The sequence below is a fragment of the Monodon monoceros genome, unplaced genomic scaffold (genome assembly GCF_005190385.1).
Source record: "Monodon monoceros isolate NGI ecotype Baffin Bay Population unplaced genomic scaffold, NGI_Narwhal_1 Super_Scaffold_1, whole genome shotgun sequence".
Classification (NCBI taxonomy): domain Eukaryota; kingdom Metazoa; phylum Chordata; class Mammalia; order Artiodactyla; family Monodontidae; genus Monodon; species Monodon monoceros.
The window spans coordinates 50,261,506-50,287,659 of NW_021703765.1; the positions used below are offsets into that span (position 1 = coordinate 50,261,506).

Below are 26,154 nucleotides of genomic sequence, written 5' to 3' on the forward strand. Positions count from 1 at the left end.
AAGACCACCCCCACTCCGGGAGAGAGTGGGGTAACAGTGAGTAAACATGTCACAAAGCTTTCCTACCATTTGAATATGGTTTTTACTTGATTGGATATTTGCTTGATTGCTCTTAACCTTTGTTTTCCTGAGCTCTTACAAAGTTGGTTCAGAGAGCTTCTGGGTTTTTTTTCACATTTCTTTGGGGGAATGAGAGTTTGGAGTTTCCTAGTCTGCCGTTTTGCTGATGTCCAATAGTGAGTTTTTTTAAAAGTTGTGGCAAAATATATATAACGTGAAACTTATTTTAATTACTTCTGAGTGTACAGTTCAGTGGCATTATATTGTTGTACAACTATCATCAGTGACATTTTAATCACAAATTATTTGCCTCCTTTTGCATTTTTCATTCTAGTTGACCTCATGGTGGCATTTTGCTTTGCTCTTAAGTTCCTTCTAGAGTTAGTTCAGCTTTCATGATGCTATTATATCTCCCTTCCCCACCTCTCTTATTGCTCATTGGTCACGTTTGCTCTGCTTATCTCTCAGATGTTAATGTTTCCCAGGACGCTATTGTTCACTCTTTTTCCATTTTCCCCTTTGTTTACACTTGTTGGGTAATTGCATCTGTTATCGTGGATTTCAGTGTATTCTCATGACTTCCAAATCTATATCACAGTCCAGTCTCTCTGTTGAACTCAAAACTCATATTTTTAACTGCATCTAGTTATCCATAAAATGGCAGCTATCCTACAGGGACCTCAAATTCAGTATATCTAACATCTTTATCTTTTCTCTCCAGATTGTATTCTCTGCCTTGGTTAATGAAGTCACTGTCGTCTTACCTAAACTAGAAGATAGATAGTCATTCTTATAATTATATAATCATTCTTAATCCTTCCTGTCCCTCTTTCAGTCATTCATCAGGTTCTTTTGCTTCTAATCCTCCATTCCTATTGCCCCAGTTTAGTTCAGACTTGTATTGATATCTTCCTATGCTTGTATTACCACAGTATCCTCCTAATTGCTTCCTTTTCCACCTGTCTCTTCCTGTTCTAATCCGCTGTCTTTATCATTGTCAGACTTTGATAAAATAAAAAACAGTCATGTCACTCTTCGTCTCCCCAAAATTCCTGTGGTTCCAAGTGGATATCATAAGATAAATACTGAAATTCTTAGCATGGTATGTTATACCTTTAATACACATTCTGTAGTCCATCTTCAGAGCATTGTTTCCTGTACCTCCTCCTTCTCACCCTATGGGACCAGAGCATCCTACTCTCATTCTCTAAACTTTTCTTGCCTTTCTTCTCTCTAGATTGCCTTGCCCCACCTCCAACTTACTCTTTCTGAATTCTCTTCTTTAAAGATCAGCTCAAACAAATGGAACCTAATTAAACTTAAAAGCTTTTGCACAGCAAAGGAAACCATAAAAAAAAACGAGAAGACAGCCTACGGATTGGAAGAAAATAGATTAATTTCCAAAATATACATACAGCTTAATATTAAGAAAACAAACAATCCAATCAAAAAGTGGGCAGAAGGGACTTCTTGGTGACGCAGTGGTTAAGAATTCGCCTGCCAATGCAGGGGAAACGGGTTCGAGCCCTGGTTCAGGAAGATCCTGCATACCGTGGAGCAACTAGGCCCATGCACCACAACTGCTGAGCCTGCGCTCTAGAGCCCATGAGCCACAATTGCTGAGCCCACGTGCCACAACTACTGAAGCCCACGCACCTAGAGCCTGTGCTCTGCAACAAGAGAAGCCACCACAATGAGAACCCCATGCACTGCAACGAAGAGTAGCCACCACTCGCTGCAACTAGAGAAAGCCTGCGTGCAGCAACGAAGACCCAAAGCAGCCAAAAATAAATAAATAAATTAATTAATAAAAAAAAAATGGGCAGAAGACCTAAGTAGACATTTCTCCAAAGAAGACATACAGAGGGCCAATAGGCACATAAAAAGATGCCCAGCATCGCTAATTATTAGAGAAATGCAAATTAAAACTACAATGAGGTATATTCTCACACTGGTCAAAATGGCCATCATTGAAAAGTCTACAAATAATAAATGCTGGAGAGGGTGTGGAGAAAAATGAACCCTCTTTACGCTGTTGGTGGGAATGTAAATTGGTGTAACCACTATGGAGAACAGTATGGAGATTCCTCAAAAAAACTAAAAATAGAGTTACCATATGATCCTGCAATCCCACTCCTGGGCATATATCCAGAGAAAACTCTAATTGGAAAGGATACATGCACCCCAGTGTTCATAGCAGCACTATGTACAATAGCCAAGACATGGAAGCAACCTAAATGTCCATCGACAGATGGATAAAGAAGATGTGGTATATATATATCAGTACAATTGAATATTACTCAGCCATAAAAAACAATGAAATACCTAGATATTACCATATTAAGTGAAGTAAATCAGACAGAGAAGGACAAATATCATATGATATCACTTATATGTGGACTCTTAAAAAATAATACAAATGAACTTATTTACAAAACAGACTCACAGACATAGAAAACAAACTTATGGTTACCAAAGGAGATTGGGGAGTGGAGATAAATTAGGAGTTTGGGATTAACTCATACTACTTTATATAAAATGGATAAACAAGCACAGGGAACTATATTCAATATCTTGTAACAACTTATAATGGAAAAGAATGTGAAAAAGAATAGATAGATATAAGTATAACTGCATCACTGCTGTACACCTGAAAGTAACACAACATTGTAAATTAACTATACTTCAATATAAAAAAATGGTTAAAGAGAAAAAAAATCAACTCATATTTCATCTCTTTTATGAAGCCCCAATTGATTAAGCAGTCCTTTCTCTGTGTAGTATCTACTTTGTAACACTGAGGATCCTGTATTATTTACTTTTTCTACCTACTAACCAGTGAACTTGCAGAGACAGGAAGTATTTTACTATTACTATCTTCATTATTATTACTATTACTGTCTCTGTTTTCCTACAGAGGAGGAGGCTGACTTAAATAATTACAATGTAACAAGTACGGTAATTCCTAAATAGGAAGCACATAGGTGTTTTATTTTTTAACATTTTCTCAGAGTGTTGGGGAAGGCAGCACAAACATTTGAGGCAGTCTAAACATAAATATTCACATCCCAGCTGGAGAAAAGAGCAGGTGCAAAGGCAGTGGGATAGAGTGAGCATGGGCCATTTGGGAGATGACTGGTAGCACACTGTGGCTCAAGCCTAGATATATGTATATACAGAATATGAGGGTGGAAAGGTATAGTTTGAGATTGATTGGGAAGAGCCACTGTATGTTTTACTAAGTATTTGGAATACTTAATTTTTTGTACTATAATTGTCCTAGGGAATATTGGCATGTATGTAGTATAGTCACATTGGTTAAACAGATTTTAATTGTATTTAATATCAGAAGTTGTTAAAATTCCCTGAGGAAAATCTGTTTCCATTTTCATATCAGTGATTTAATTTTGAGAAATTTCTTATCTCTTTACCTAACAAAGAGATTAACATGGACCCAAAATATTTTCTTCAAATGGTACATCCTCTGTCATCAAACATTTGACAGCAGTCAAAAAAAAAGAAAAAAAAGTCAGCCTATTTTAGAAGCAGTTTGGTTTTCAGAAGCCCTGTTTTTTTCCCCCCCCCCCCAATGTTTATTTATTTATTTGGCTGCGTTGGGTCTTAGTTGCGGCATGCGGTGGGGAGGGGTCTTTTCGTTGCAGCGCATGGGCTTCTCTAGTTATGTTGCATGGGCTTAGTTGCCCCACGGCATGTGGGATCTTAGTTCCCTGACCAGGGATCTAACATGTGTCCCCTGCATTGGAAGGCGGATTCTTAACTGCTGGACCACCAGCGAAGTTCCAGAAGCCCTGGTTTTACTGCCATAGTTTTAATGGATTTTTTTTTTTTTCAGTTTCTCAAAAAATATTTCTTATTTAGAAATAAGTAACAATTTTGATTTTGAAATTTTACAAATTCAAAAAACAAATTGATGCTTTTTATACATAATATATTTTCCTTTCTTAGTGCCATTATAGTCTCATACCTTATAACAAATGTATTATTACTAATGGATCTAATCCTAAATGATATTTTACACAGGAATCTTACTTTTGTAATTTAAAACTATCCAGAGACTAAAGTTTGCAGAGGTGTTCAGTTGAATAATTTTCTTCTGTTTCTCCTTTGCTTAAACTCTGTTGTGAGATAACACAACTGGTGCTTTTCCCCCTCCTAATACCAGCACTTCTTAAGAAATGTGAAATGTCCATTCTTTAGAGATTCTTGTAAAATGTTATACTTGTCACTAATTATGCCTGCCTTTGTGTGTTTATGTGAAAATACTTCTCTAGTGTGACTAGCTTCTTTCAAAATACACTGCTATAACTGGCCTACTATCATTTTTCAATTATAAGTAGCAAAGAATTTAATTATTGTAATTCTTTGACATTGATTGACTCCTCTCCTACGTTTTCTCCTCTGTAATTCTTATACTGATGATTAAGCTATATGATGGACATGTGAAAGTAGAGGGTAGCTTTCCTTCCTGCATAAATCTTAAAATTGAGTGAAGGAGCAGTGGGACTACGTGCTTTGACTGCCATTCCTTGTGAATTGTTTTTGCACTTGGAAGAATGTTAATTTCTATTAAGGTCCTGAATTCTCATACTAGAATATGGACTTTAGGAAGTGGGAAGTCTTATTCTCCATTATTTTAGAGAACTTCAGAGTGTTGAATAGAAGTCAGGATTCCTTGGCCCACTTTGTGGTTGGATATGGACATTTCTTACCTTGTGTAGCTTCTCTACTTCATTAAAAGTGGAAGCCTGCATCCCTCTCCCCAACCCCAGTGTTTTGACTCCCCTTAGCCTCTGTTGGTATATGCCTTAGATTATGCTAGAAGAATACCTTCTTCCCCATTTTATTTCGCTGATAAGAGGCATATAATTTTTACTTATGAGTGTTACTGAAAAGCCATATACCGTCTCCTACGTCTGTAAAATTAAAGTGTATGGTGATAGGTCCAGACACCTAGTGACCATAAACAGTTAGCGGAGGCAGGTAGTTTTCCATTAACAAATGCATGATTGAATTCTTGGTCAAGCAAAAGTCAGATGCCTTATGTAAAAAACAAAAAAAATTTTAGTTATATATGGGATTACTACATTGGGAACAGTTTAACATCATGACCTGCGATTTACTCTTAAGGTTTTATGACCACGTGATTAAAATATCTGTTTTCTCTTTATGTCATTTCTATCAGTAGTGAGACTAACTTGTAGAACTTTCAAATGTCATCTAGAGAAATAAAGGAAAGAGTGGGAAGTGGGACTGTTTAATGGTCAAACACTTCATACACTTCACTCATTTAACTCTCACAAATCCTTTCTGAGTTGTAGTTAGTTATTCCCATTTTACAAAAGAGAAAACGGAGGCTCAGGAAGGTTATGTGATTTGTCCTTCCAACAGTAATATGTAAATATACTATGCTTATTTTTTTAATTTAAAATGTTTTATTTTTTCATGGTTGAATTCTTTTGACCCATCTGGAATTCACTTAATTATTAGTATGAATCAAAAATCATTCTTCTCCCATAGTGCCATGCAGTTATACAAACAACATTTACCAAAGAGTGACACTTTTTGTCAGCCCCGTCTTGCCCCTGATCTCACCATTTGAATGGATGATCCTCTCAGTGCAATAAGTCCTATAGCTCCTACATCGATTCAGTGGCATTTAATGAACTCTTACTGTGTATTTCAGGATGCTTTTAGTCACAAGAAATAGAAGATCCAGTGTAAATTGAGTTAAGCCATAAGGAAAAAGTATTATCTCGAGAAAGCATGGGAAGAATAGGTTCCAGAGTAGATTAATTCAGTGGTTCAACAAACATCATCAGAGACCCAGGTTCTTTCCATCTTTTGTCTCTGTCATCCTCCTTGTGTTTGGCTTTTTCTCCTGCCAACCTCCCTTGAGGCCCCAAGGTGGCTGCTGTTGTTTAAGGTGTCACATACAGATATAACATTTTCTCATGAAAGGAGAGACTATGTCTGACGTGTATCTCTTTCAAGAGAGAAGAAACTTTCCCCAGAAACCTTTCTATAGGTTTTTCCCTCATGTTACATGTGTCAGATTATTACCATGTTCCTGTACTTAAGCTGAACACTGGCAAGAGTAAATAGGCCTCCATGTTTAGCTTAGATTAGACTAATCAGAAGTGACCTCCTGGAGTTGGGGAAGGTCTCTCCCTTCTTGGATGCTTGTAGTCTCATGGAGGAGGGTCGATAGCCCAAACAAAATCAAAGCTGAATGAGGAAAGTAGAAGGGGGAAATAATTGTTGGGGTAGGAGAGCCAACAGTGCCTGCCATGCTGTGAGTAAAACATGTTGCTCAGTTCTGGGGCTTAGCTTACTCACAGCATCTGAAATTAGCTGTGAAGATTAAAGTAAAAAATAACTCTAATACAGGAGAACTGTTAGATTTAATAGGTAGTTTAGGGAAGGTCATGCAGAAGAGGTAATAGTGGTGTATTAGGGAAAACGTAGTATTTTGAGCCAGAACACTAGGTTTGAGTCCTAACCAGTGTACTTTCTAGTTTTAATTAGAAGAATGACTTGTGATTTTCTATTAATTTTTGAACAGTACATCTTGGATTTAAATATACATGTTTATTCTCAATTCCTAACTTCATTTTAAAGAGATTCAGGATTTTTAAATCATGTTTTTATCATGGTCATGTTATTTCTATAACGACTAGACTAAGAGTTCATATTTTGATTATAACACAGCTTACTAACTAGCTGTGTGGCATTGGACAAGTCAGTTAATATTTCTGATTGTTATTTGCCTTAGCTATGAAATGAGGTGGTTAAACACGTTATTTTTTGAGGTTCTTTTCTGTCTAACATTTAGTAATTAAAAAAAAACTTATTTGGAATAAAATTGGAGGCAGTTGTTTTCGGTATATTTACTGAAGAGAGCGTGTTGTAAGTAAAATTTAATACACATTTTCCTCACTTTTTTTTTTTTTTTTTCGGTGCGCGGGCCTCTCACTGTTGTGGCCTCTCCCATTGCGGAGCACAGGCTCCGGATGCGCAGGCCCAGCGGCCATGGCTCACGGGCCCAGCCACTCCACGGCACGTGGGATCCTCCCGGACTGGGGCACGAACCCATGTCCCCTGCATCGGCAGGCGGACTCCCAACCACTGCGCCACCAGGGAAGCCCTTTCCCTCACTTTTTAATGTTTTATTTGATACTAGAAAACAATATAAGCTGTTACAAATTTAGGTGTTCTGAACCTTTTAAAACTGGGAAGTGTCTTTGGAAGTAGATGTGTACTAAGAGCTCTTAAAATAATAGTTATTATAAGATATAATAATATGTTGATTTTATTGCATTATGCCTACTTGCATTTCCCAGATGACTTTATCAAAATTCAGCCTAAAATTGTGTAGCTAATATTATTTGTACTACTCTATAATCGGTATAATTTTTTGGAGTGACACGATGCAGTGAAACTTAGTATCTAATCTAAGAACAGTATTATTTCTTGAGTAATATAATGCCTTTGCTGTGGAGCATAAACCATAAAATCATTGGTTTAATGTACATTTTATGCACACTTGTTCAGGACATTTTGCTAGGTGCTGTGGGAGAAAATGAGATTTAACTGTGGTTTCTGCCTCAAAGAAGTTAAAACCTAGTCAAATGGGTGTGTATATATATATTTAATTTACCTTTTCCTAGAAAATAGTGAGTTCATATATTTATTGATTGGTTTTCAGTTTAGAATAGACCAGGTAAAGGTTCTTGTCTCTTTATTGTAAAAATAATTAACAGAAATATTCAAATGGTTTATAAGACTCTAAGAAATGTATCTCAAGGATAGATGAACTTTCTCTAGTGGAGGAACTTTTTCTTCAGATCTGTACAAACCTCTGAATTCTGAAAAGCCAGTGATAGGGTGGGTTGGTCTCTTCAAGCAGTCAACAACATTGGTATTACTAGTCGTCTTCTCTATGGTCAGTTTCCAGCCTAAGCAATGATATATTTTAAAACCTATTAAGATTTGACTGGGCTTTTTGGTTTCCTAGGGAAATATTTTAAGTACTCTAAAATAGCTGAGTTACTCACACCTTTGGCTTAATACAAAGTGTATATCCCCTGGCTTTGATTTCTCCTTCAACCTCTTATGAACATGACTGTACATGGTCTCCAGAAGGTGTGTTTTCCTTTGCTGCTTCTGTTTTTATATTGTAGCAAACTAAATTTCCCCAGTTAAATAAAATGAAGATTACTTGGGATTATCTGAATGTTTCCTCTGCTCCTACCACATGACAAGGTATAATCTGTATAGATGCATTCCCATTTCAACACTGATTGGTACACCTTCACATAGCCCTGCACTTGCTTAGATAATATTTAAATATCCCTGTAAAAGTAAAAGCCCGTATTTGTCCTTTACTAATAGTTGCTTTAGAAAGTGCTTCAAAGAAAGAAATAGAACTGTTATGAAAACCCAATATATTTATAAAAAACATACCATAAAAATGTATCTAAGTGCAGAATTTATTTTATACTAAACTTCACATTTTAGGAACTAATATTTGATACTACCTTATAAAATATTTGTAGTCAAAAATATGGGCCATTTGTTTTTTATGAGTGTCTGTGAAATAAATAAATGCAGTAGTTAAGGGAAAGTGAAAAGTAAAATTTCCTTCCCTTATATATATGGGGGGAAAAGGGCACGAGTTGAGGTCACTTGTAGCCAATTTGCGGTGATTTTGCTGCTCCTCTGCCTGGGAGAGTTAGAAGGTGAAAACTCTGTATGAAATAAAACCAAATTTTCTCTTCCCAGTACTCATGTAACCTTGTAGAAGGTGTTAAATGAATGCAAGTTGTATGAGAGTAAGGCAAATTAAATGTTGAAGCATATATTTTATTCTTTACTCATAAAAAAGGAAAGTGCTCATAGTGTGAACCAAAAAACTAACTTTGTTTGTTTGTTTATTTGTTTAGGATGGATTGGATGCTTTGGTATATGATTTGGATTTTCCTGCCTTAAGAAAAAACAAAAATATTGACAACTTTTTAAGCAGATGTAAGTAATTTTTTGTGGAGGTTAATGGCAGATTATATATAATGAAATATTGACTTAGATAATTCAAGCCCCCCCCCTTTTTTTCTTTCTATCTACTCTGGTTATTTCATCAATAGTACCTACATCAAAGGAGTAGGAAATGGGAAAGAAACCTTGTCAGTTTGGGAGCTTATCAGGAGAATCTAAAATATTTTGCAGACAAGGGAATAAAAAGTAAATGGCTAAAATAAATATGTTAAAATAAGCATATACATACATGCACATTGAATTTCAATAATATTATATTTATCCTCTGTTTTTCTTTTATAAATGAATTAGCTATTATGTTTCAGTACCTGCAGGTGAGAATCAATTACATATGAAAAGCCCTCCTACCACTGAGATATGAGAATTTTCTCTGTGAAATCTGGCTTATATTTAAGTTTTACAGATGTTCTTTTATAAAAACTCTTTTTTGGATTTTGATGTTAGATATTTATCATTTAAAATTTGATTAGAGAACTTATTAAGGTAGTTTCAATCTTTTCATCTTAAATAATTGATAATAAGATTTTGGTTTATAAAATCCTCCCCACTCCATTTTTTTTATCTGTTCCTAAACCATACATATCGATACATTTAGGTTGGGTTGATTTTAGTGTTATCTTTCAATTTTGGTTACATATGTTTTGTTAGAAAAGTTTTATTTTTCTAAATAGTCAAATCTTTTTAACTTTAGATTTAATTTCTTTTATCGTTTCTACACTTTGAAATCTTGGCTCAGAATTTTACTTATCAATTTTTTTGGTTTCTGTTTTTCTCTTCTTTATAAAATTATTTTTTCAGCCTTAATTTTATTTTGGAATATAGTGCCAGATTCTGAATTGCAAACTTTTTTTTTTTTTTGAATTGCAAACTTTTAAAAAATTTTTCTTAATTTCTCACATCTTACTGAAATTGCAGGAAAATTTTATTGCTGTTTAATTTGCTTCACCTTCCTACTTAACAATACAGCAGAAGAACTAAAAAGATGGAGAAACTTTACCCCTTCTTATTTGGTGGGAGGCAAAAGGATGAATCCTTGTTAGTACAAAGTTGGGGTGTGTAATTTTGTGAAGTAGGGTAGCAAGAATTGGAACACATGCTTTTAAAAATCTGTTACTGTTATTGCTATGCAACATTGCTGCTTTCATAATACTAAGTTTGCCTTTACATTGTATTTTGTAAATAGAAACATCAGTAGCCACAGTAGAAATAAGTAAAATGAAATGAAAGTATAAAGCTAAAGAAAACTATTTTAAACAGATAAACCTGTGTAGTTTAGTCTAGTTTTCAGATTGAAGAAAAGTACAGAGAATAATACTAAAAGTTTTAGCAAATCATATCTAGCATTAGGTAAAAATTTTGACCAAGTAGGGTTTATACCAGGATTGCAAAGTTAGTTTAAGGTTCAAAAATCAATTAGTGTAATCTATCATATTAACATATTAAAAAAGAAAATCCATAATATCATCTTAGTAGATGCAGAAAAAGCATTTGAAAAAAAATCAGTATCCATTCTTGGTTTACAGATATCTCTCAGCAAACTAGGAATTGGAGGAAACATTCATACCCTGATAAAGAGAATCCACAAAAAACCTATAGTTCAGATTGTATTTAACTGTGTATGACTAAATGCTTTTCCCCTAAGATTGGGAAAAGGCAACTATGTCTTCTCCCACTACTTCATTCAGTGTTGTCCTGGAAGTTTTAGACAGCGCAGTAAGGTGTAAAATAAAGAAAAATCATATAGATTAAAAAGGAACAATTTAAAATTATTCAGACACTGTATTTTTCTGTATAGAAAATCCTCAAAATTCTACAGAAAAAGTGTCAAGAACTTATCAGTGAGGTCGCAAGCTAGAAGATTAACATACAAAAAACAGTTTAGCAGTAAGCAATTTTAAATTGACATTATAGCAAATATAGCACCACTTACAGTAGAAGCAAAAGCATGAAAAATTTAGGGATAGATTTGACGAAATGTGTGTAAGCCTGTATACTGAAAACGATTTAATATACTGAGAGAAATGAAAGAAGACCTTTAAAAAAAGACAGATATTCAATGTTGATGGATTAGATAATTCAGTATTAAAATGTCAGGAATCCCCAAATTAATTTATCTATGGAGTCCATGTCTTCTCAGAACCTAAGCAGGCTTTTTTGTAGAAAGCAACCATTAATTCTAAAATTCATAAGGCAATGTGAAGGGTCTGGAATAGCCAAAACAATCTTGGAAATTAAGAACCAAGTTGGAGGACTAACACTATTGGATTTTAAGATCAAGGCAGTATAATGAAATGAAAGAATAAACATAGAGATAAATGGAACAGAAATAGATCCTTATATATGCAGTCAGTAGATTTTCAACAAAGTTGACAAGGTAATTCAGCACCCAAGCCTTACTTTGCAGTATATACAAAAATCAACTTAAAATGGATCATAGATGTAAATGTGAGAGCTAAAACTAGTAATAGTTCTAGAATAAGACATAGAAAATATTTGTGATTTTGGTTAGGCAAGAATTTCTTAGATGAGACGCAAATGGCACAAACCATTTTTTTTTTTTTAAGATAGATTAGATTTTATCAAAATTCAAACCTTTTTCTCTTCAGGTGATACTGCTAAGAAAATGAACAGGTAAACCACTGACTGGGAGAATATGGTTGCAAAACAAGTGAAAGGGGAAAAAATAATCTTTTCAACGAACATTGCTCAGACAACTGGATAGCCATATGCAAAAGAATGGAGTTGGACTTCTGTTTCACACCACATACAAAATTAATTCAGAATATAAAATTGTAAAGCTCTTAGAAAAAAAACATAGGCGTAAATCTTCATGACCATGGATTAGACAAGTGTTTCTTAGGTATAAACCTAAAGTATAAGAAGGAAAAGAAAAATAAATAAGTTGGGCGTCATCAAAATTAAAAACTTTTGTGCTTCAAAAGACACTATCAAGATAGTTGAAAGAGGGACTTCCCTGGGTGCGCAGTGGTTATGAATCTGCCTGCCAGTGTGGGGGACATGGGTTCGCACCCTGGTCTGGGAATATCCCACATGCCTCAGAGCACCTAAGCCTGTGCACCACAACTATTGAGCCTGCGCTGTAGAGCCTGTGAGCCACAACTACTGAAGCCCGTGTGCCACAACTACTGAAGCCTGTGCTCCGTAATAAGAGAAGCCACTGCAATGAGAAGCCTGTGCACCGCAACGAAGAGTAGCCCCTGCTCGCTGCAACTAGAGGAAGCCCGCGTGCAGCAGCGAACAACCAACACAGCCAAAAATAAATAAATAAATAATTTTTTTAAAAAGACAGTGAAAAGGTGACTCACAGAATGGAAGAAAATATTAACAAATCTTATACAATAAGTCCCTTACATATGAACCTTCAAGTTGCAAACTTTGAAACGTGTGACATGTGTTCACATGTCCAATCACTTAAGTTAGTTCAGAGGTCTGGTGTACATTGTCACTTGCGCGCATCCTCTACAAGTGGTTGTGCTTTGTGTACTTTACAGTACTGTATAGAGTACAGTAGTACAGTATCTTTATTTCAAACCCAGGATGTCCAGAAGCAAACGTAGAAGCAGTGGTGATGTAGCTGGTACTGTGTACTTTTCAAGGTACTGTACTGTAAGATTAAAAATGTTTTCTTTATTTTCTGTGTTTATTTGTTTTTTATGTATTATTTGTGTGAAAAGTATTAAAAACCTATTACAGTACAGTGCTATATAGCCTGTTGTGTTAGTTAGGTACCTAGGCTAACTTTGCTGGACTTACGAACAAATTGGATTTACGAACGCACTCTTGGAATGGAACTCATTCATATGTAGGGGACTTACTGTACTTGATAAACGATTGATATCTAAAGTCTTAAAACTCAATAATAAAAAGACAATCCAATTTAAAAATAGGCAAAGGATCTGAATAGACATTTCTCAAAAAAAGACACACATGAAAAGCTGTTCAACATGGTTAGTCATCAGGAAGTTACAAATTATGGCCACAATGAATCAGTACACATTTATTAGAATAACTAAAATTTTAAAAACTGACAATATCAAGTATATGTGAAAATGTGGGACAGCTGAACTCTGACACATTGCTGGTTGGTTTGTAAAACGGTGAGCTGCTTTGGAAAACAGTTTGGCATTTTTCTTATAAAGTTATACATGCATTTATCACATGACCTAGGGATCCCACTCCTGGGTATTTATGTAAGATAAATGAAAGTATATATCTATGTGAGACCTATGTGAGAATGTTTAAGGAGCCTGTATTTACAATTGCTGTAAACTGGAAGCAACCCAGATGCACATCAGCTGATAAATGGGTAAATAAATTGTGGTACACCGCATAATGGAATACTCAACAGTAAAAAGGAGTAAATTACTGATAGGTGCAACAACAGTGATAAATCTCAAAAGCACTGTGGTAAGTGAAAAAAGCCCCCCCCCCGCCAAAAAAAAAGGCCCAGCGCAAAAGGGTACATACTGTATGGTTCCCACTTACATGACATAACATTCTCCTTCAACTCCTAAAGTTGTATTTATGTCATATTTCACACAGAATAATAGATTTTCATAGGATAGTATTCTGCATGTTGCTGAAATTCATTTATATGGATTTTTATAGCTTTCATTAGTGGGGACATCAAAATTATTTTTCTGAAGGTAAATGTTGCTTTGCATTGCTTTTTGCTGACAGGTATCAGATGTAGTGATCTAAGAATAACACCTGGAACATGGAATAAAATCTTTTTCTTTAGTAATTCAGCTCAAGTCTCACTAAAGTATACCAGCATTAAGGCATAGCAGCCTGAAATATTTTAAACTTCAGGCCTAATTATATTACAAACTGTATTTTCATCTTTTTGTGTTGAGGCATGTATGGACACTGAAAGGGAAAAGAGAATCTGTGACCCTTTGACTGAATAACTAGTTAAATATAAAGATTTGCTTTTCTGCACTCTGGTCTATGATACCTAAATAGTAAGGACTATAAAGAAAATGTTTATCAGCCTCACAGAACTGATAAAGATTTTAAGGTGAACTTTTAAAGTAAGGGTTAGAAAGGTATCCAGATAAAATCAAACTGTCTTGGTGGGAAGAAACATGTTGTGGGGCAGGTACACACTGGAAGGAGGAGGAGGGGGATGTGGAAATGGTGATTTTTGACTGTATATGTTTGTAAACCATTGTGAATTTCACTGCGATTTGGGGGTACAATATTCATAATTAACGTTAATACGAAAGCATACTTATTAAACAGATACTACCAGTCTAAAAGAAGGTAATGGAGATCATTGTATGTATGAAAAAATCCATGAACCTGAAAGGAAAAATGTGGTAGAGAGCATTTGTTTGGATTCAAAAAATAAACCCAGCAAGGGAAGTTTATAGCTATACAGGCTTATCTCAGGAAACAAGAAATATCTCAAATAAACAACCTAACCTTATGCCTAAAGCAACTAGAGAAAGAAGAATAAACAAAACTCAAAGTTAGTAGAATGAAAAACATAAAGATCAGAGCAAAAATAAATGAAATAGAGACAAAAACAGTAGAAAAGGTCAGTGAAACTAAAAGCTGGTTCTTTGAGAAGATAAACAAAGTTGATAAACCTTTAGCCAGACTCATTAAGAAAAAAAGGGAGAGGGCCCAAATCAATAAAATCAGAAATGAAAAAGAAGTTACAACCGATACCACAGAAGTACAAAGAATCATAAGAGACTACTATGGGCAACTATACAGCAACAAAATGGACAACCTAGAAGAAATGGACAAATTCTTAGAAAGGTACAATCTCCCAAGACTGAACCAGGAAGAAATAGAAAATATGAGCAGACCGCTTAGCAGTACTGAAATTTAATCAGTAATTTAACAACTCCCAACAAACAAAAGTCCATAACCAGATGGCTTCGCAGGTAAATTTTACCAAACATTTAGGAAAGAGTTAACACCTGTCCTTCGGAAACTATTCCAGAAAATTGCAGAGGAATAAACACTTCTGAACTCATTCTATGAGGCCACCATCAGCCTGAAACCAAAACCAGAGAAAGATACCACAGAAACGAAAATTACAGACCAATATCACTGATGAACATAGACGTAAAAATGCTCAACAAAGTACTAGCAAACCAACTCCAGTAATACAGTAAAAGGATCATATACTGTGATCAAGTGGGATTTATGCTAGGGATGCAAGGATTTTTCGATATCTGCAAATCAGTGTAATTCACCACATTAACAAATTGAAGGATAAAAACCAGGTGTTCATCTCAACAAATGCAGAAAAAGCTTTTGGTAAAATTCAACATCTACTTATAATAAAAACTCTTCGAAAGAGGGCATAGAAGGAACGTACCTCAACATGATAAAGGCCATATGTGATAGATCCACGGCTAACATTGTACTCAATGGTGAAAAGCTGAAAGCATTTCTTCTAAGACCAGGAACAAGACAAGGATGCCCACTCTCGCCATTTCTGTCCAACATAGTTTTGGAAGTCCTAGCAACAGCATTCAGAGAAGAAAAAGAGATAAAAGGAATGCAAATTGGAAAAACGAAGTAAAACTGTCATTGTTTGTAAATGACATGATGCTGTGCATATAAACTCCTAAAGGCGCTATCAGAAAACTACTAGAGTTCATCAATGAATTCACTAAAGTTGCTGGATACAACATTAATATACAGAAATCTGTTGTATTTCTATTCACTAACAGTGAAATATCAGAAAGAGAAATTAAGGAAACACTCCCATTTACCATTGCATGAAAAAGAATAAAATAATTATGAATAAGCCTACCTAAGGAGGCAAAGGACCTGTACTCTGAAAACTATAAGACACTGATGAAAGAAATTGAAGAGCACACAAACAGATGGAAAAATATACCATGTTCTTGGATTGGAAGAAATCAATATTGTTAAAATGAGTGTACTACCCAAGGCAGTCTGTAGATTTAGTACAATCCCTATCGAATTACCAATGGCATTTTTCGCAGAACTGGAACAAAAAATATTTAAACTTGTATGGAAACACAAAAGACCTGAATAGCCAAAACAAAGAAGAACGGAGCTGGAGGAATCAGGCTCTCTGACTTCAGACTCTACTACAAAGCTATACTAATCAAAACAGTATGGTACTGGCACAAAAACAGACATAGATCAATGGAACAGTATAGAAAGCCCAGAAATAAACCCACACACTTATGGTCAGTTAGTCTGCAACAGAGGAGGCAAGAATATACAATGGAGAAAAGACAGTCTCTGCAATAAGTGGTGCTGGGAAAACTGGACAGCAGAACATTCTCTAACACTGTATACAGAAATAAACTCAAAATGGATTAAATACCTGAATGTAAGACCAGATACTATAAAACTCTAAGAGGAAAACATAGGCAGAACATTCTTTGACGTAAATCGCAGCACTATTTTTTTTATTTTTCTCCTCCTAGATTAATGGAAATAAAAACAAAAATGAACAAATGGGACCTAATTAAATTTAAAAGCTTTTGCACAGCAAAGGAAACCATAAACAAAATGCAAAAAAACCTACGAACTGGGAGAAAATATTTGCAAACGATGCTACTGACAAGGGATTAACTTCCAAAATATACAAACAGCTCATACAACTTAATATCAAAAAACAAACAACCCAATCAATAAATGGGCAGAAGATCTAAATAGACACTTCTCCAAAGAAGACATACAGAGGGCCAAAGAGCACATGAAAAGATACTCAATATTGCTAATTATTAGAGGAATGAAAATCAAAACTACAAAGAGGTATCCCCTCACACTGGTCAGAATGTCTATCATCAAAAAGTCTACAAACAATACATGCTGAAGAGGGTGTACACTGTTGGTGGGAATATAAATTGGTGCAACCACTATGAAGAACAGTATGGAGGTTCCTTAAAAAACTAAAAATAGAGTTACCATATGATCCTGCAGTCCTACTCCCGGGCATATATCCAGAGAAGACTGTAATTAGAAAAAGATACATGCACCCCAATGTACATAGCAGCAATATTTACATACAATAGCCAAGACATGGAAGCAACCTAAATGTCCATTGACAGATAAATGGATAAAGATGTGGTATATACATACAATGGAATATTACTCAGCCATAAAAAAGAATGAAATAATGCCTTTTGCAGCAACATGGATGGACCTAGAGATTATCGTATTAAGTGAAGTAAGTCAGAGGACAAATTTCATATGATATCACTTACGTGTGGAATCTAAAAAGATACAAATGAACTTATTTACAAAACAGAAATAGACTCACAGACATAGAAAACAAACTTATGATTACCAAAGTGGATAGTGGAGGTGGGGTGGGGAGAGATAGATTAGGAGTTTGGGATTAACATATACATACTACTATATATAAAATGGATAAACAACAAGGATCTACTGTATAACAGGGAACTATGTTCAATATCTCCTAATAAAGTATAATGGAAAAGAACCTGAAAAAGAATATATATATATGTATAACTAAACCACTTTGCTGTACATCTGAAACTAACACATTGTAAATTAACTATATTCCGATTTTAAAAAGTGGTTAAAAAATTAAAAAAAAAACAAATGGTATTTCTTGGTAGCATACTATAGCTTTCCTAATGCAATTTACAAAAGTAGTAGCATAATAGCTATTGCTAATGATGTATCAGCTCTCCGTTTATATAAAAGCATAGAGAACTGTTGATAAAATTTTAATTTGCTTTGCCAATGATTTATTATTGAGAAAGTAATGAGAGTAATAATTGCTGTTCTCAGTTTGTGACCAGAAATGCTAAATTGATTAGCATTTAGGATGTGACAGAGACCTTGAGACAAAGCATTCATTTCACTTTAGATCAAGGTTTCTCAGCAGTAGCACTGTTGGCATTTTTGAGTCAGATAACTCTTTGATGTGGGGGGCTGTCCTTTGTGTTGTAGGATGTTTAGCAGCATCCCTGGCCTCTGCGTTCTAGATGCCAGCTCTGCCCCCTCCCCCAGTTATGACAACCAAAATTGTCTCAAGACTTTGCCAAATGTCCCCTGGGGGTCTAAATTGCCCTCAGTTGAGAACCACTGCCTAAGATTTTCTATTAATGAGGGAAAGAAATTCTGGGCACAGTTAGGCATGTGCTCCAAGCTTAGGAAATTTAATCAAATTTATTGAAAAGATAAATCCTATTAATAGTGATTCCAAGTGAAGGATGAAATTTCAAAAAGGGGTAAATATAAGAAGGCTGCAGCCACAGAAACCAAGGTTATTGCACAGGCAGTTCTCAGCTCAGATTGGAAAGGATATGAATGACTCTGTCAAGTGTGAGTACATATTCAGGGATAAATGCAAAAGAGTAGTACAAATCTGTAAAAATTGTGTTAGGCCAAAAGCCTGTGATGAGCCAAAACTTGTGAAAAGTTCTTGAGACAGCAAAAGTAACTTCTTCCCTCTAACCTTTCCCCATTTAGAGTTATGGGGACAATATGTATGAGAAAATGATAAACTCACTGCATGAGACCATTTATTCTTGAAATATATTTTGAATGCCCAGTCACTAGAAACATGAAAAATAATACGCTCTTTTTTTCTTAAAAACTGTAGATTTTACCATCTTGTGGGGAGAAATACAGAAGCAAGTAGTAACTTACACATACCTTTATAATGGTGGAAGCTTGTAGAGAAAGTAATGATACACAGATGTTGGAGTAAAGAAAGGCTCCAGAAAGAAAGTAGTATTTGAATTGAGTCTTAGAGGATGGGCTAGATTTCTCAGTTGGGGAAGAACAATTCAGGCAGAGAAGGAACAGCATTTGTTAAGCCATCCAAAAGTTATGATACCTTTGAGGAACCAAGAATTTGGTATAAATTGAACTTGGTTTATGATGAGCAGGAAGGAGTAAGGAGGACACGTGGCAGAAGAGACTGAAATGGCACGTTGGGGCTGTTGGGTTAATGGATTGGATAAAAAAGAATTACTTAGTGTCTTATTTTTTGTCTTCATTGTTCTCATGATTTTTAAAAACTTAGATAAAGGAATTGAAGTTCAAGGAAAGAGAAAAAAGTTGAGCACTTTAAATTAGTTTATACCGCCAGATCTACGCAGATTATAACCCTAGAATTTTGAATTTCTTATATTTCTGTTTTTGATTTGATGATTTTTGTATGGGTGGCCACTTTTTTAGAAATCACTGTTCTGAGGAAGTTTAAAAAACAGTGGCTAAATATATCAATTCTAGGCAGGTAGTTACCTTTGGAAGAGGAAAACATGAGGCTTAAGGCTTAGGCAGTAATTTAACATTTTATTTTGAACAACAGACCAGAAGCAGATAGGCAAACTAGTATCTATTAGTTTAATTGTGATGATAGGTGCAACTGACAAGCCACACACACAATAAGAACAAAACAATTTCAGTTGAGATGTAGAAAATAAAGTTCTTTCAAAAGGTTCTATTATGTTATCACTGTATTAAATCACTGCATTAAAAGGTAAATTACATGCATCATTGTAAAAAGATTGTACCTAAACTTTTTATTTTTCCACGTAATTATATTTAGTAACCTACTGTACAGTATTTTAATGGAGCTTAACCTTTTCTCTAGTGGTTACTTAAATTCCTTCCAAAAATAATATTTCATGGATTGTACACATTTAATTAGATATTTATTTATATGTAAACTGGCAGTGATGATCATTAGAAAGTTTTTTCCTCTTTTTCCCCGTCTTGAAGTCTTAATATGTCATTATTCAGGCATGCTTCAAAATGTAAAATTCTTCCTTACTTTTTAAACTTGTTAAAATCATGATACCTTTCTACTTATTAAATGATTATTTTGATAGTTGAATGTTAGTGTTATTAAATTAGCTATTCATTGGTTGGTGATTAAAATCAACACACAATGATCTTTTATTTAAAAAAAATAAAATAGTTTTCAGTTCAGCATATTCTGAATGATATCAATCAATGAATCTGTTGTTCATCCAAGGAAGTAAAAACAACTTGACTATGTTTGCCTTAGTTTCTTGTAGAATTACACAAAAGGTACATACTACTCAATAGAAAAAGTAAACTTTTTTCTTATTTTAAATTAAGGTATAATAGTAATTAAAACAAAACATCGAAAGTTTTAATGACTTGTAGAAGAGCCCTCATTTTAATATTTGTGACTAGTTTCTCCTAAGAGTGTTTCGTTACACTTATAAAATCATGTACTGCGATATTGAAAGTGAGTACTACGTTATCTTTAGTAAAATTAAAGGTGGTTTTCATGTGCTTTGAATATAAAGTTAGATGTAGTTAGAAATCGACATTTCTGGGGGAATTCTAAGGAACAAAAATTGTGAAACTGGAAATTTTATATATAATTTACTTCTGCATTTAAAGCGGATAAGTTTCTTGAGAGGAGTAGAATATAAATGGATTATAATGATCATATATTGTGATTAGTATACAATTTCATTTTCAAGTTCTTCAAGTGATGACAAAAATGCAAAACTATTATTTGGTTAGTGGCATTAAAAGCTTCCTTCTCCACAAATAAGTATTAAGGTACATATAAGAGTCTGCCTTTATGAAGCCAGGAAGTACTGAAATGTAGTAGCGTTTTGACATGTTTGTTTGCTTATGAAATCTATGAAAGGCTTGTGTAGTTGGGTAACTTTACCACTTGAGTGGTGGATGTATCTCCATTTCTGGAGAATGGGACAGGATTGTAGTCATCATATCTTGGGATTATTTTTTTCAAACTGGATACTGAAGCATAAGAAAAATAGTACTTTGTTGAAGGACATAGGACCAACAGATCATCATAGAGAGTCTAGAAGCATACTTTTTTTATTATATGAAAATTTGATGTAAGCTTATTATGGCAGTTAGGTCATTGGAAAAAAGGTAAGATTTTTCAGTAATTTGTTTTGAGACAGATATTCATATATGAGGAGAAAATGAAATTGTCTCTACTTCACAACATGTACCAATGTAAAGACAAAAAATACTAGATGAAATTATAGGTATTATGTTTATAGTCTTTAAGTAGGGAGTGGCTTTTTTTCATTTTTTTTGAAGCAAGATACCAGGGGTAGAAACTGTAAAGGAAACATTGACAGATTTTGCTTTATCAAAACTTTATAAGGAAAAATAGATATAAAGATGACTGACAAACGGGAAAAAATTACAACATATGTAATAGAATTATATTCCTAATGTATGAAGAGATCCTTGCAGTCAACAAGAAAAACACAAACAATAAAAAAAAGGACAAAGTAACTGAATATGTAGTATAATGGCGAAAAAATAAAAATTACCAATGAGCAGTTAACAGTTGAACAAAAGCATTAATATTTCAAGAAATATGGGTTAAAAAAATATGGGTTTAAAAAAAATATATGGGTTAAAAAAAAAAAGAAATATGGGTTAAAAAAAGAAGCAACCCTCCCTGCCCCCCCCACAACCTGAAGGAGAAATGTAAAAAGTAATAATATCCAAGATTGGTGAGGGACTGGAGGGCAGTTAGCGTATTTTAAAACTAATAATGTTCATGAGTATAACAATACTTTTACTTAAAGAAATGTGTCTTGCAAAAATAGCACTGAAAATACATGGGAATGTTCATCATTGCAAAAATATATTGATGTTGGGGCAAAAAGTTAGAACAACCCACATAAAAATCAGTAAGACATTCCTATCAGCTATCCACAGTGTGTTCAGTGAAAAAGCAAGTTGCAAAATACCTTTTTATGTCAATAAGTATGGATAACACATTTTTTTAAATGAATACATATATTCCGTTGAATGAACGTACCACAATTTAAAAAACTGTTTCTGTAATAGTGGTTCTCAGGTTCCTCCCAGTTTTTCGCTGTTATAAGTGAAAATGTTATATTAATGTTTTTTGTACATACAGCTTGGTATACTTGGTTTTCCTTTCTTTGAAGTGAATTCCAGGAATTGCTGAGTCAAAAGTTGCATCCAATTTGCATTTTGATATGTATTGCCAAAATGCAGTTTTACACCAGAAGGTGGAATAAAAGTCAAAATTTTTTAATGGAGCCATAAAATTGAATATATTATGCAGGATAACCTAGGGTATTACACGATCTTGTTTGAAGTTATTACAAGTAAAATATTACTAAATCAGATAGATTTTCAAAAAGAAATGTTAAATATTCTCTTTATTTACTTTTTAAATTATTTATCTTGGAATAAACTCATGGAAAAGCTGCAAAAATAGTACAGAGAGAGCTTCTCTGTTGGCGCAGTGGTTGAGAGTCCGCCTGCCAATGCAGGGGACACGGGTTCCCGGTCTGGGAAGATCCCACATGCCGCGGAGCGGCTGGGCCCGTGAGCCATGGCCGCTGAGCCTGTGCGTCTGGAGCCTGTGCTCCACAACGGGAGAGGCCACAACAGTGAGAGGCCCGCGTACCGCAAAAAACAAAAAACAAACAACAACAACAACAAAAATAGTACAGAGATTCCTATATGCCCTTCACTCAGCATTCCCTAATGTTAACATCTTATATAACCATGGTACATTGACAAAACTAAGAAATTAAAATTGGTATATTACTGTTAACTATATACTTTACTTAGATATCAGTTTTTCCACTAACCTCCTTTTTTTGGTTCCATAATCCAGTCTAGAATATCACATTGTATTTAGTTGCCATTTCTCCTTAGTCGTCTTCAATCTGTGAGAGTTCTCAGGCTTTCCTTGTTTTTTTATGACCTTGACAGTTTTGAAGATTATTGATAAGGTATTTTGTAGAACTTTTCTCAGTTTGTTTTTGTCTGATGTTTTCTCATAATTACCCTGGGGTTATGGGTTTTGGGGATGAGTACCACAGAGATGACATGTGCTTCTCATCACATTTTATCTGGGATATGTGATACCATAATGATTTATCAGTGATAATATTAATGTTTATCACTTGTTTTAAGATAGTGTCTGCCAGGCTTCTCTCCTGAAAAGTTACTATTTTTCCTTTCCATACCTGATTCTTTGGAATCTGGTCACTATTCCAGTCCACACTCAAGGGGAGGGGCATCAATAAGCTCCATCTCCAGTCTCAGAAGGCTACATATTATCTTACAGAGCAAGTGTTTTTGATTTTGATAAGGTCTAATTTATCATTTATTTCTCATATGGATTGTGCTTTTGGTGTTGCGTGTAAAAATCATTGCCAAACCCAATATCGATTTTTTAAAACTGCTTTATTGAGATATAATTTACGTACTGAAGAGTCACCCATTTAAAGTGTACAGTTCATTGTTTTTTGTCTGTATTTATAGAGTTGTGCAGTCATTACCTCAGTTACTTTTTGAACATTTCATCATCTTGTAAAGAAACTCTGTACCCATTAGCAGTCACTCCGCAATCCTCCCCAAGCTCTCCAGCCCTAGACAATGACTAATCTATTTTATGTCTGTATAGATTTGCCAATATGGACGTTTTCTATAGATGGAATCATACAATGTGTGATCCTTTATGACTGGCTTTTTAGACTTAGCATGCTCTCTTCGGGGTTCATCTGTGTTGTAGCATGCATTTCATTCTTTTAAATTGCCAAATAAATAATATTCCATTGTATAGATAATGCCACATTTTGTTTATCCATCCATCAGTTGATGAACATTTGGATTGTTTCTACTCTTTCACCATTATGAATAATACTACTATGAACATTAGTGCACAGGTTCTTGTGTGGACATATGTTTTCATTTCTCTTGGGTAGATACCTGAAAGTGGAATTTTCATGTCATATAATGCTGTATAACATTTTGAGAAACCCAAGATTGATTTTTAAGTATATACTTTTATTATTTTGGAGTAAATATATATGTGGCTTTTCTGTTGTCTCTGAACAGATAAGAGCAGCAAGTGATTGCAGCCATTTGTAAATAATATCGTTAAATGTCAATATTTTTAATGTTTCAGTAAGTATTATTGAGCACATACGTACATCAAAGACATATCCATGAATGAAGTATGGTCTCTGCCCTTAAGGAAATGGGAACATACAATCTAACAGAAGAAAGACAAACAATTCCAGCCCATGTTGACAGATGAAATAATAGAGAAATAGTGGTTTCCCAGAGGAGAAAGGCAGCTTATCAGACTGAGGGGATCAGGAGGAGATGGATAAAGGATTAGATCTTGTTTGGTAGTAACCTGCTCAAATAAAGTGGGGCTAGTCATTTTAGGTTGGTGATCAACATCTGCAAAAGAATGGAGATGTAAAGCAGTATGGCTGTGTGGGAAATTGCAAGTAACTAGGCATTGCCAGAGCATTGTTGGGGAGAGTATCTAGAAATAAAAGATTGCAGAATCAGAGAGTAACAAGATCTAAAAGCCATTTTATGAGGTGTTGAGGAGTTTGGGTTTGGTTTTGTTTTTTGCCAATCTGTTTCTCACACTGGATTACTCTGTATGTGTGTTTACACGTGTGTGCGCCCTGGCAAAACATAGTACGTCTTCCTGGAGCTTGAATTCTGTTTGAACATATGGACATAGAATAACATTTTTATTTTTATTATTAACTGTTGCATTGAAACAAAATCAGTTATATGGAATTGAATCCCACATTATAAATGTTCTAGGTAAGTTTTAGATAATTTTAGAGCTTATTAGGGCTGCTTTGACTACTCTGAAAATTTGCAAGGTGTATTGGATTTCTTTAGGCAAAGAGTAGCAGTATATTGGACAAATATTGCATTGTTCATAGCTTTTATTGCTATACTTTATTCTGACTTTTTTAAAACATTTTTTAAATAATTGGGTTGTCTTACAATCTGTAGTGGTACGTAAAATGATGGTGCATTTTATAATCTAGGATCTTAAACTAGGCAAAATATATCTTTTTCGCATTAGAAAGAAACAGTCATTATAGAAAACTTGAAGTAAATGGAAAATGTGAGGAATAAAATAATCTGTAATCCCACCATACTTAGAGATGACTGCAGTTACTATTTTGGTATATTTCTTTCTGGCTTTTTTCTGTCTATATGTACCAATATATATTTGTGTTTTTAGAAAATTAAGTTCATATACCACATGGAGTTTAATCTGTTTCTATGCTCAACATCATATGTTGAACATGATTCTATGTAATTATTATTAAACAACACAATTTAAATGTTTTCTAATATGTCATTGTATATATATGTATTCCTAGAAGTAAAATTTATTGGGTATAAAGTGTGATTAAAAAAAAAGATCCTTAAGAAAAATCATCCATTTGCTTTCTAGAAAGTTAAAGAGTCTGTATGTGATTGAAATATTTTTTAATTTTTTGTAACCCTGAAACCTTTCTGCACTGCCTCTTTTGCTAACTTGTGATTATTTAGAGATGATTAGCTAGTTTGTGGCCTATCGAGACTTATGGTGTTTATTTGTGACTCAGTTTGCCCATTTCATTCCTTGCTAACTGTGCTGTATAGTAATATCTCACTTCTCTGAATTTTAGTTTTCTGCCACCATCACCTGGTTCAACACAGTTGACAATCAGAAATTGTTTAAAGGATCTGATGGTCACACAGTCCTGCTTATTGGTCTTAGAAGTAATAAGAGCTTACCAAATTTATAATTTTGCAAGTATTAAATTCTGTAAGTAACAGGTTAATTTTTATTATGGGAAAAAGTGGAACACTGTAAGAAGGATTGGAAGTTCGGAGAATTTTGCAGTTTTAGGTACGATGACTGGGAGAGGGCTCACTAAAAGGTGACATTGGAGAAAAGAGTTGAAGTAGTTGAGAGGGTTAGCCATGCAGATGTTTAAGGAAAGAAAATGGCATGCAGAGGAAGAGCCAGTGCAAAGGCCATAAGAGAGGATATTTGAACAGCAGTAAGGAAGCCACTGCAGCTGGTGGGGAGGATTAAACAAGGGAGAGAATAGTAGCATGACATCAGAGAAGGAAGGAAATAGAGAGGGTAGGTCATGTAGAATCTTGTAGACCATTGTAAAATCTTTGACTTTTGCTCTGGGTAAGATAGCAAGTCAAAGTTTTGAGGAGTGACATGATCTGAAT

The 26,154-nt window shown here is 34.5% G+C and overlaps 1 protein-coding gene across 2 annotated transcripts in view; it reads left to right on the forward strand.

The window, feature by feature from the left end:
- ROCK1 (Rho associated coiled-coil containing protein kinase 1) overlaps window positions 1–26,154 on the forward strand; it is a 146,551-nt gene that overhangs the window by 26,789 nt on the left and 93,608 nt on the right. For both annotated transcript variants that reach the window (XM_029216694.1, XM_029216703.1), the window contains exon 2: window positions 9,024–9,105. In XM_029216694.1, the coding sequence (XP_029072527.1) occupies window positions 9,024–9,105 (82 nt within the window). The remainder of the gene's footprint in view (window positions 1–9,023; window positions 9,106–26,154) is intronic.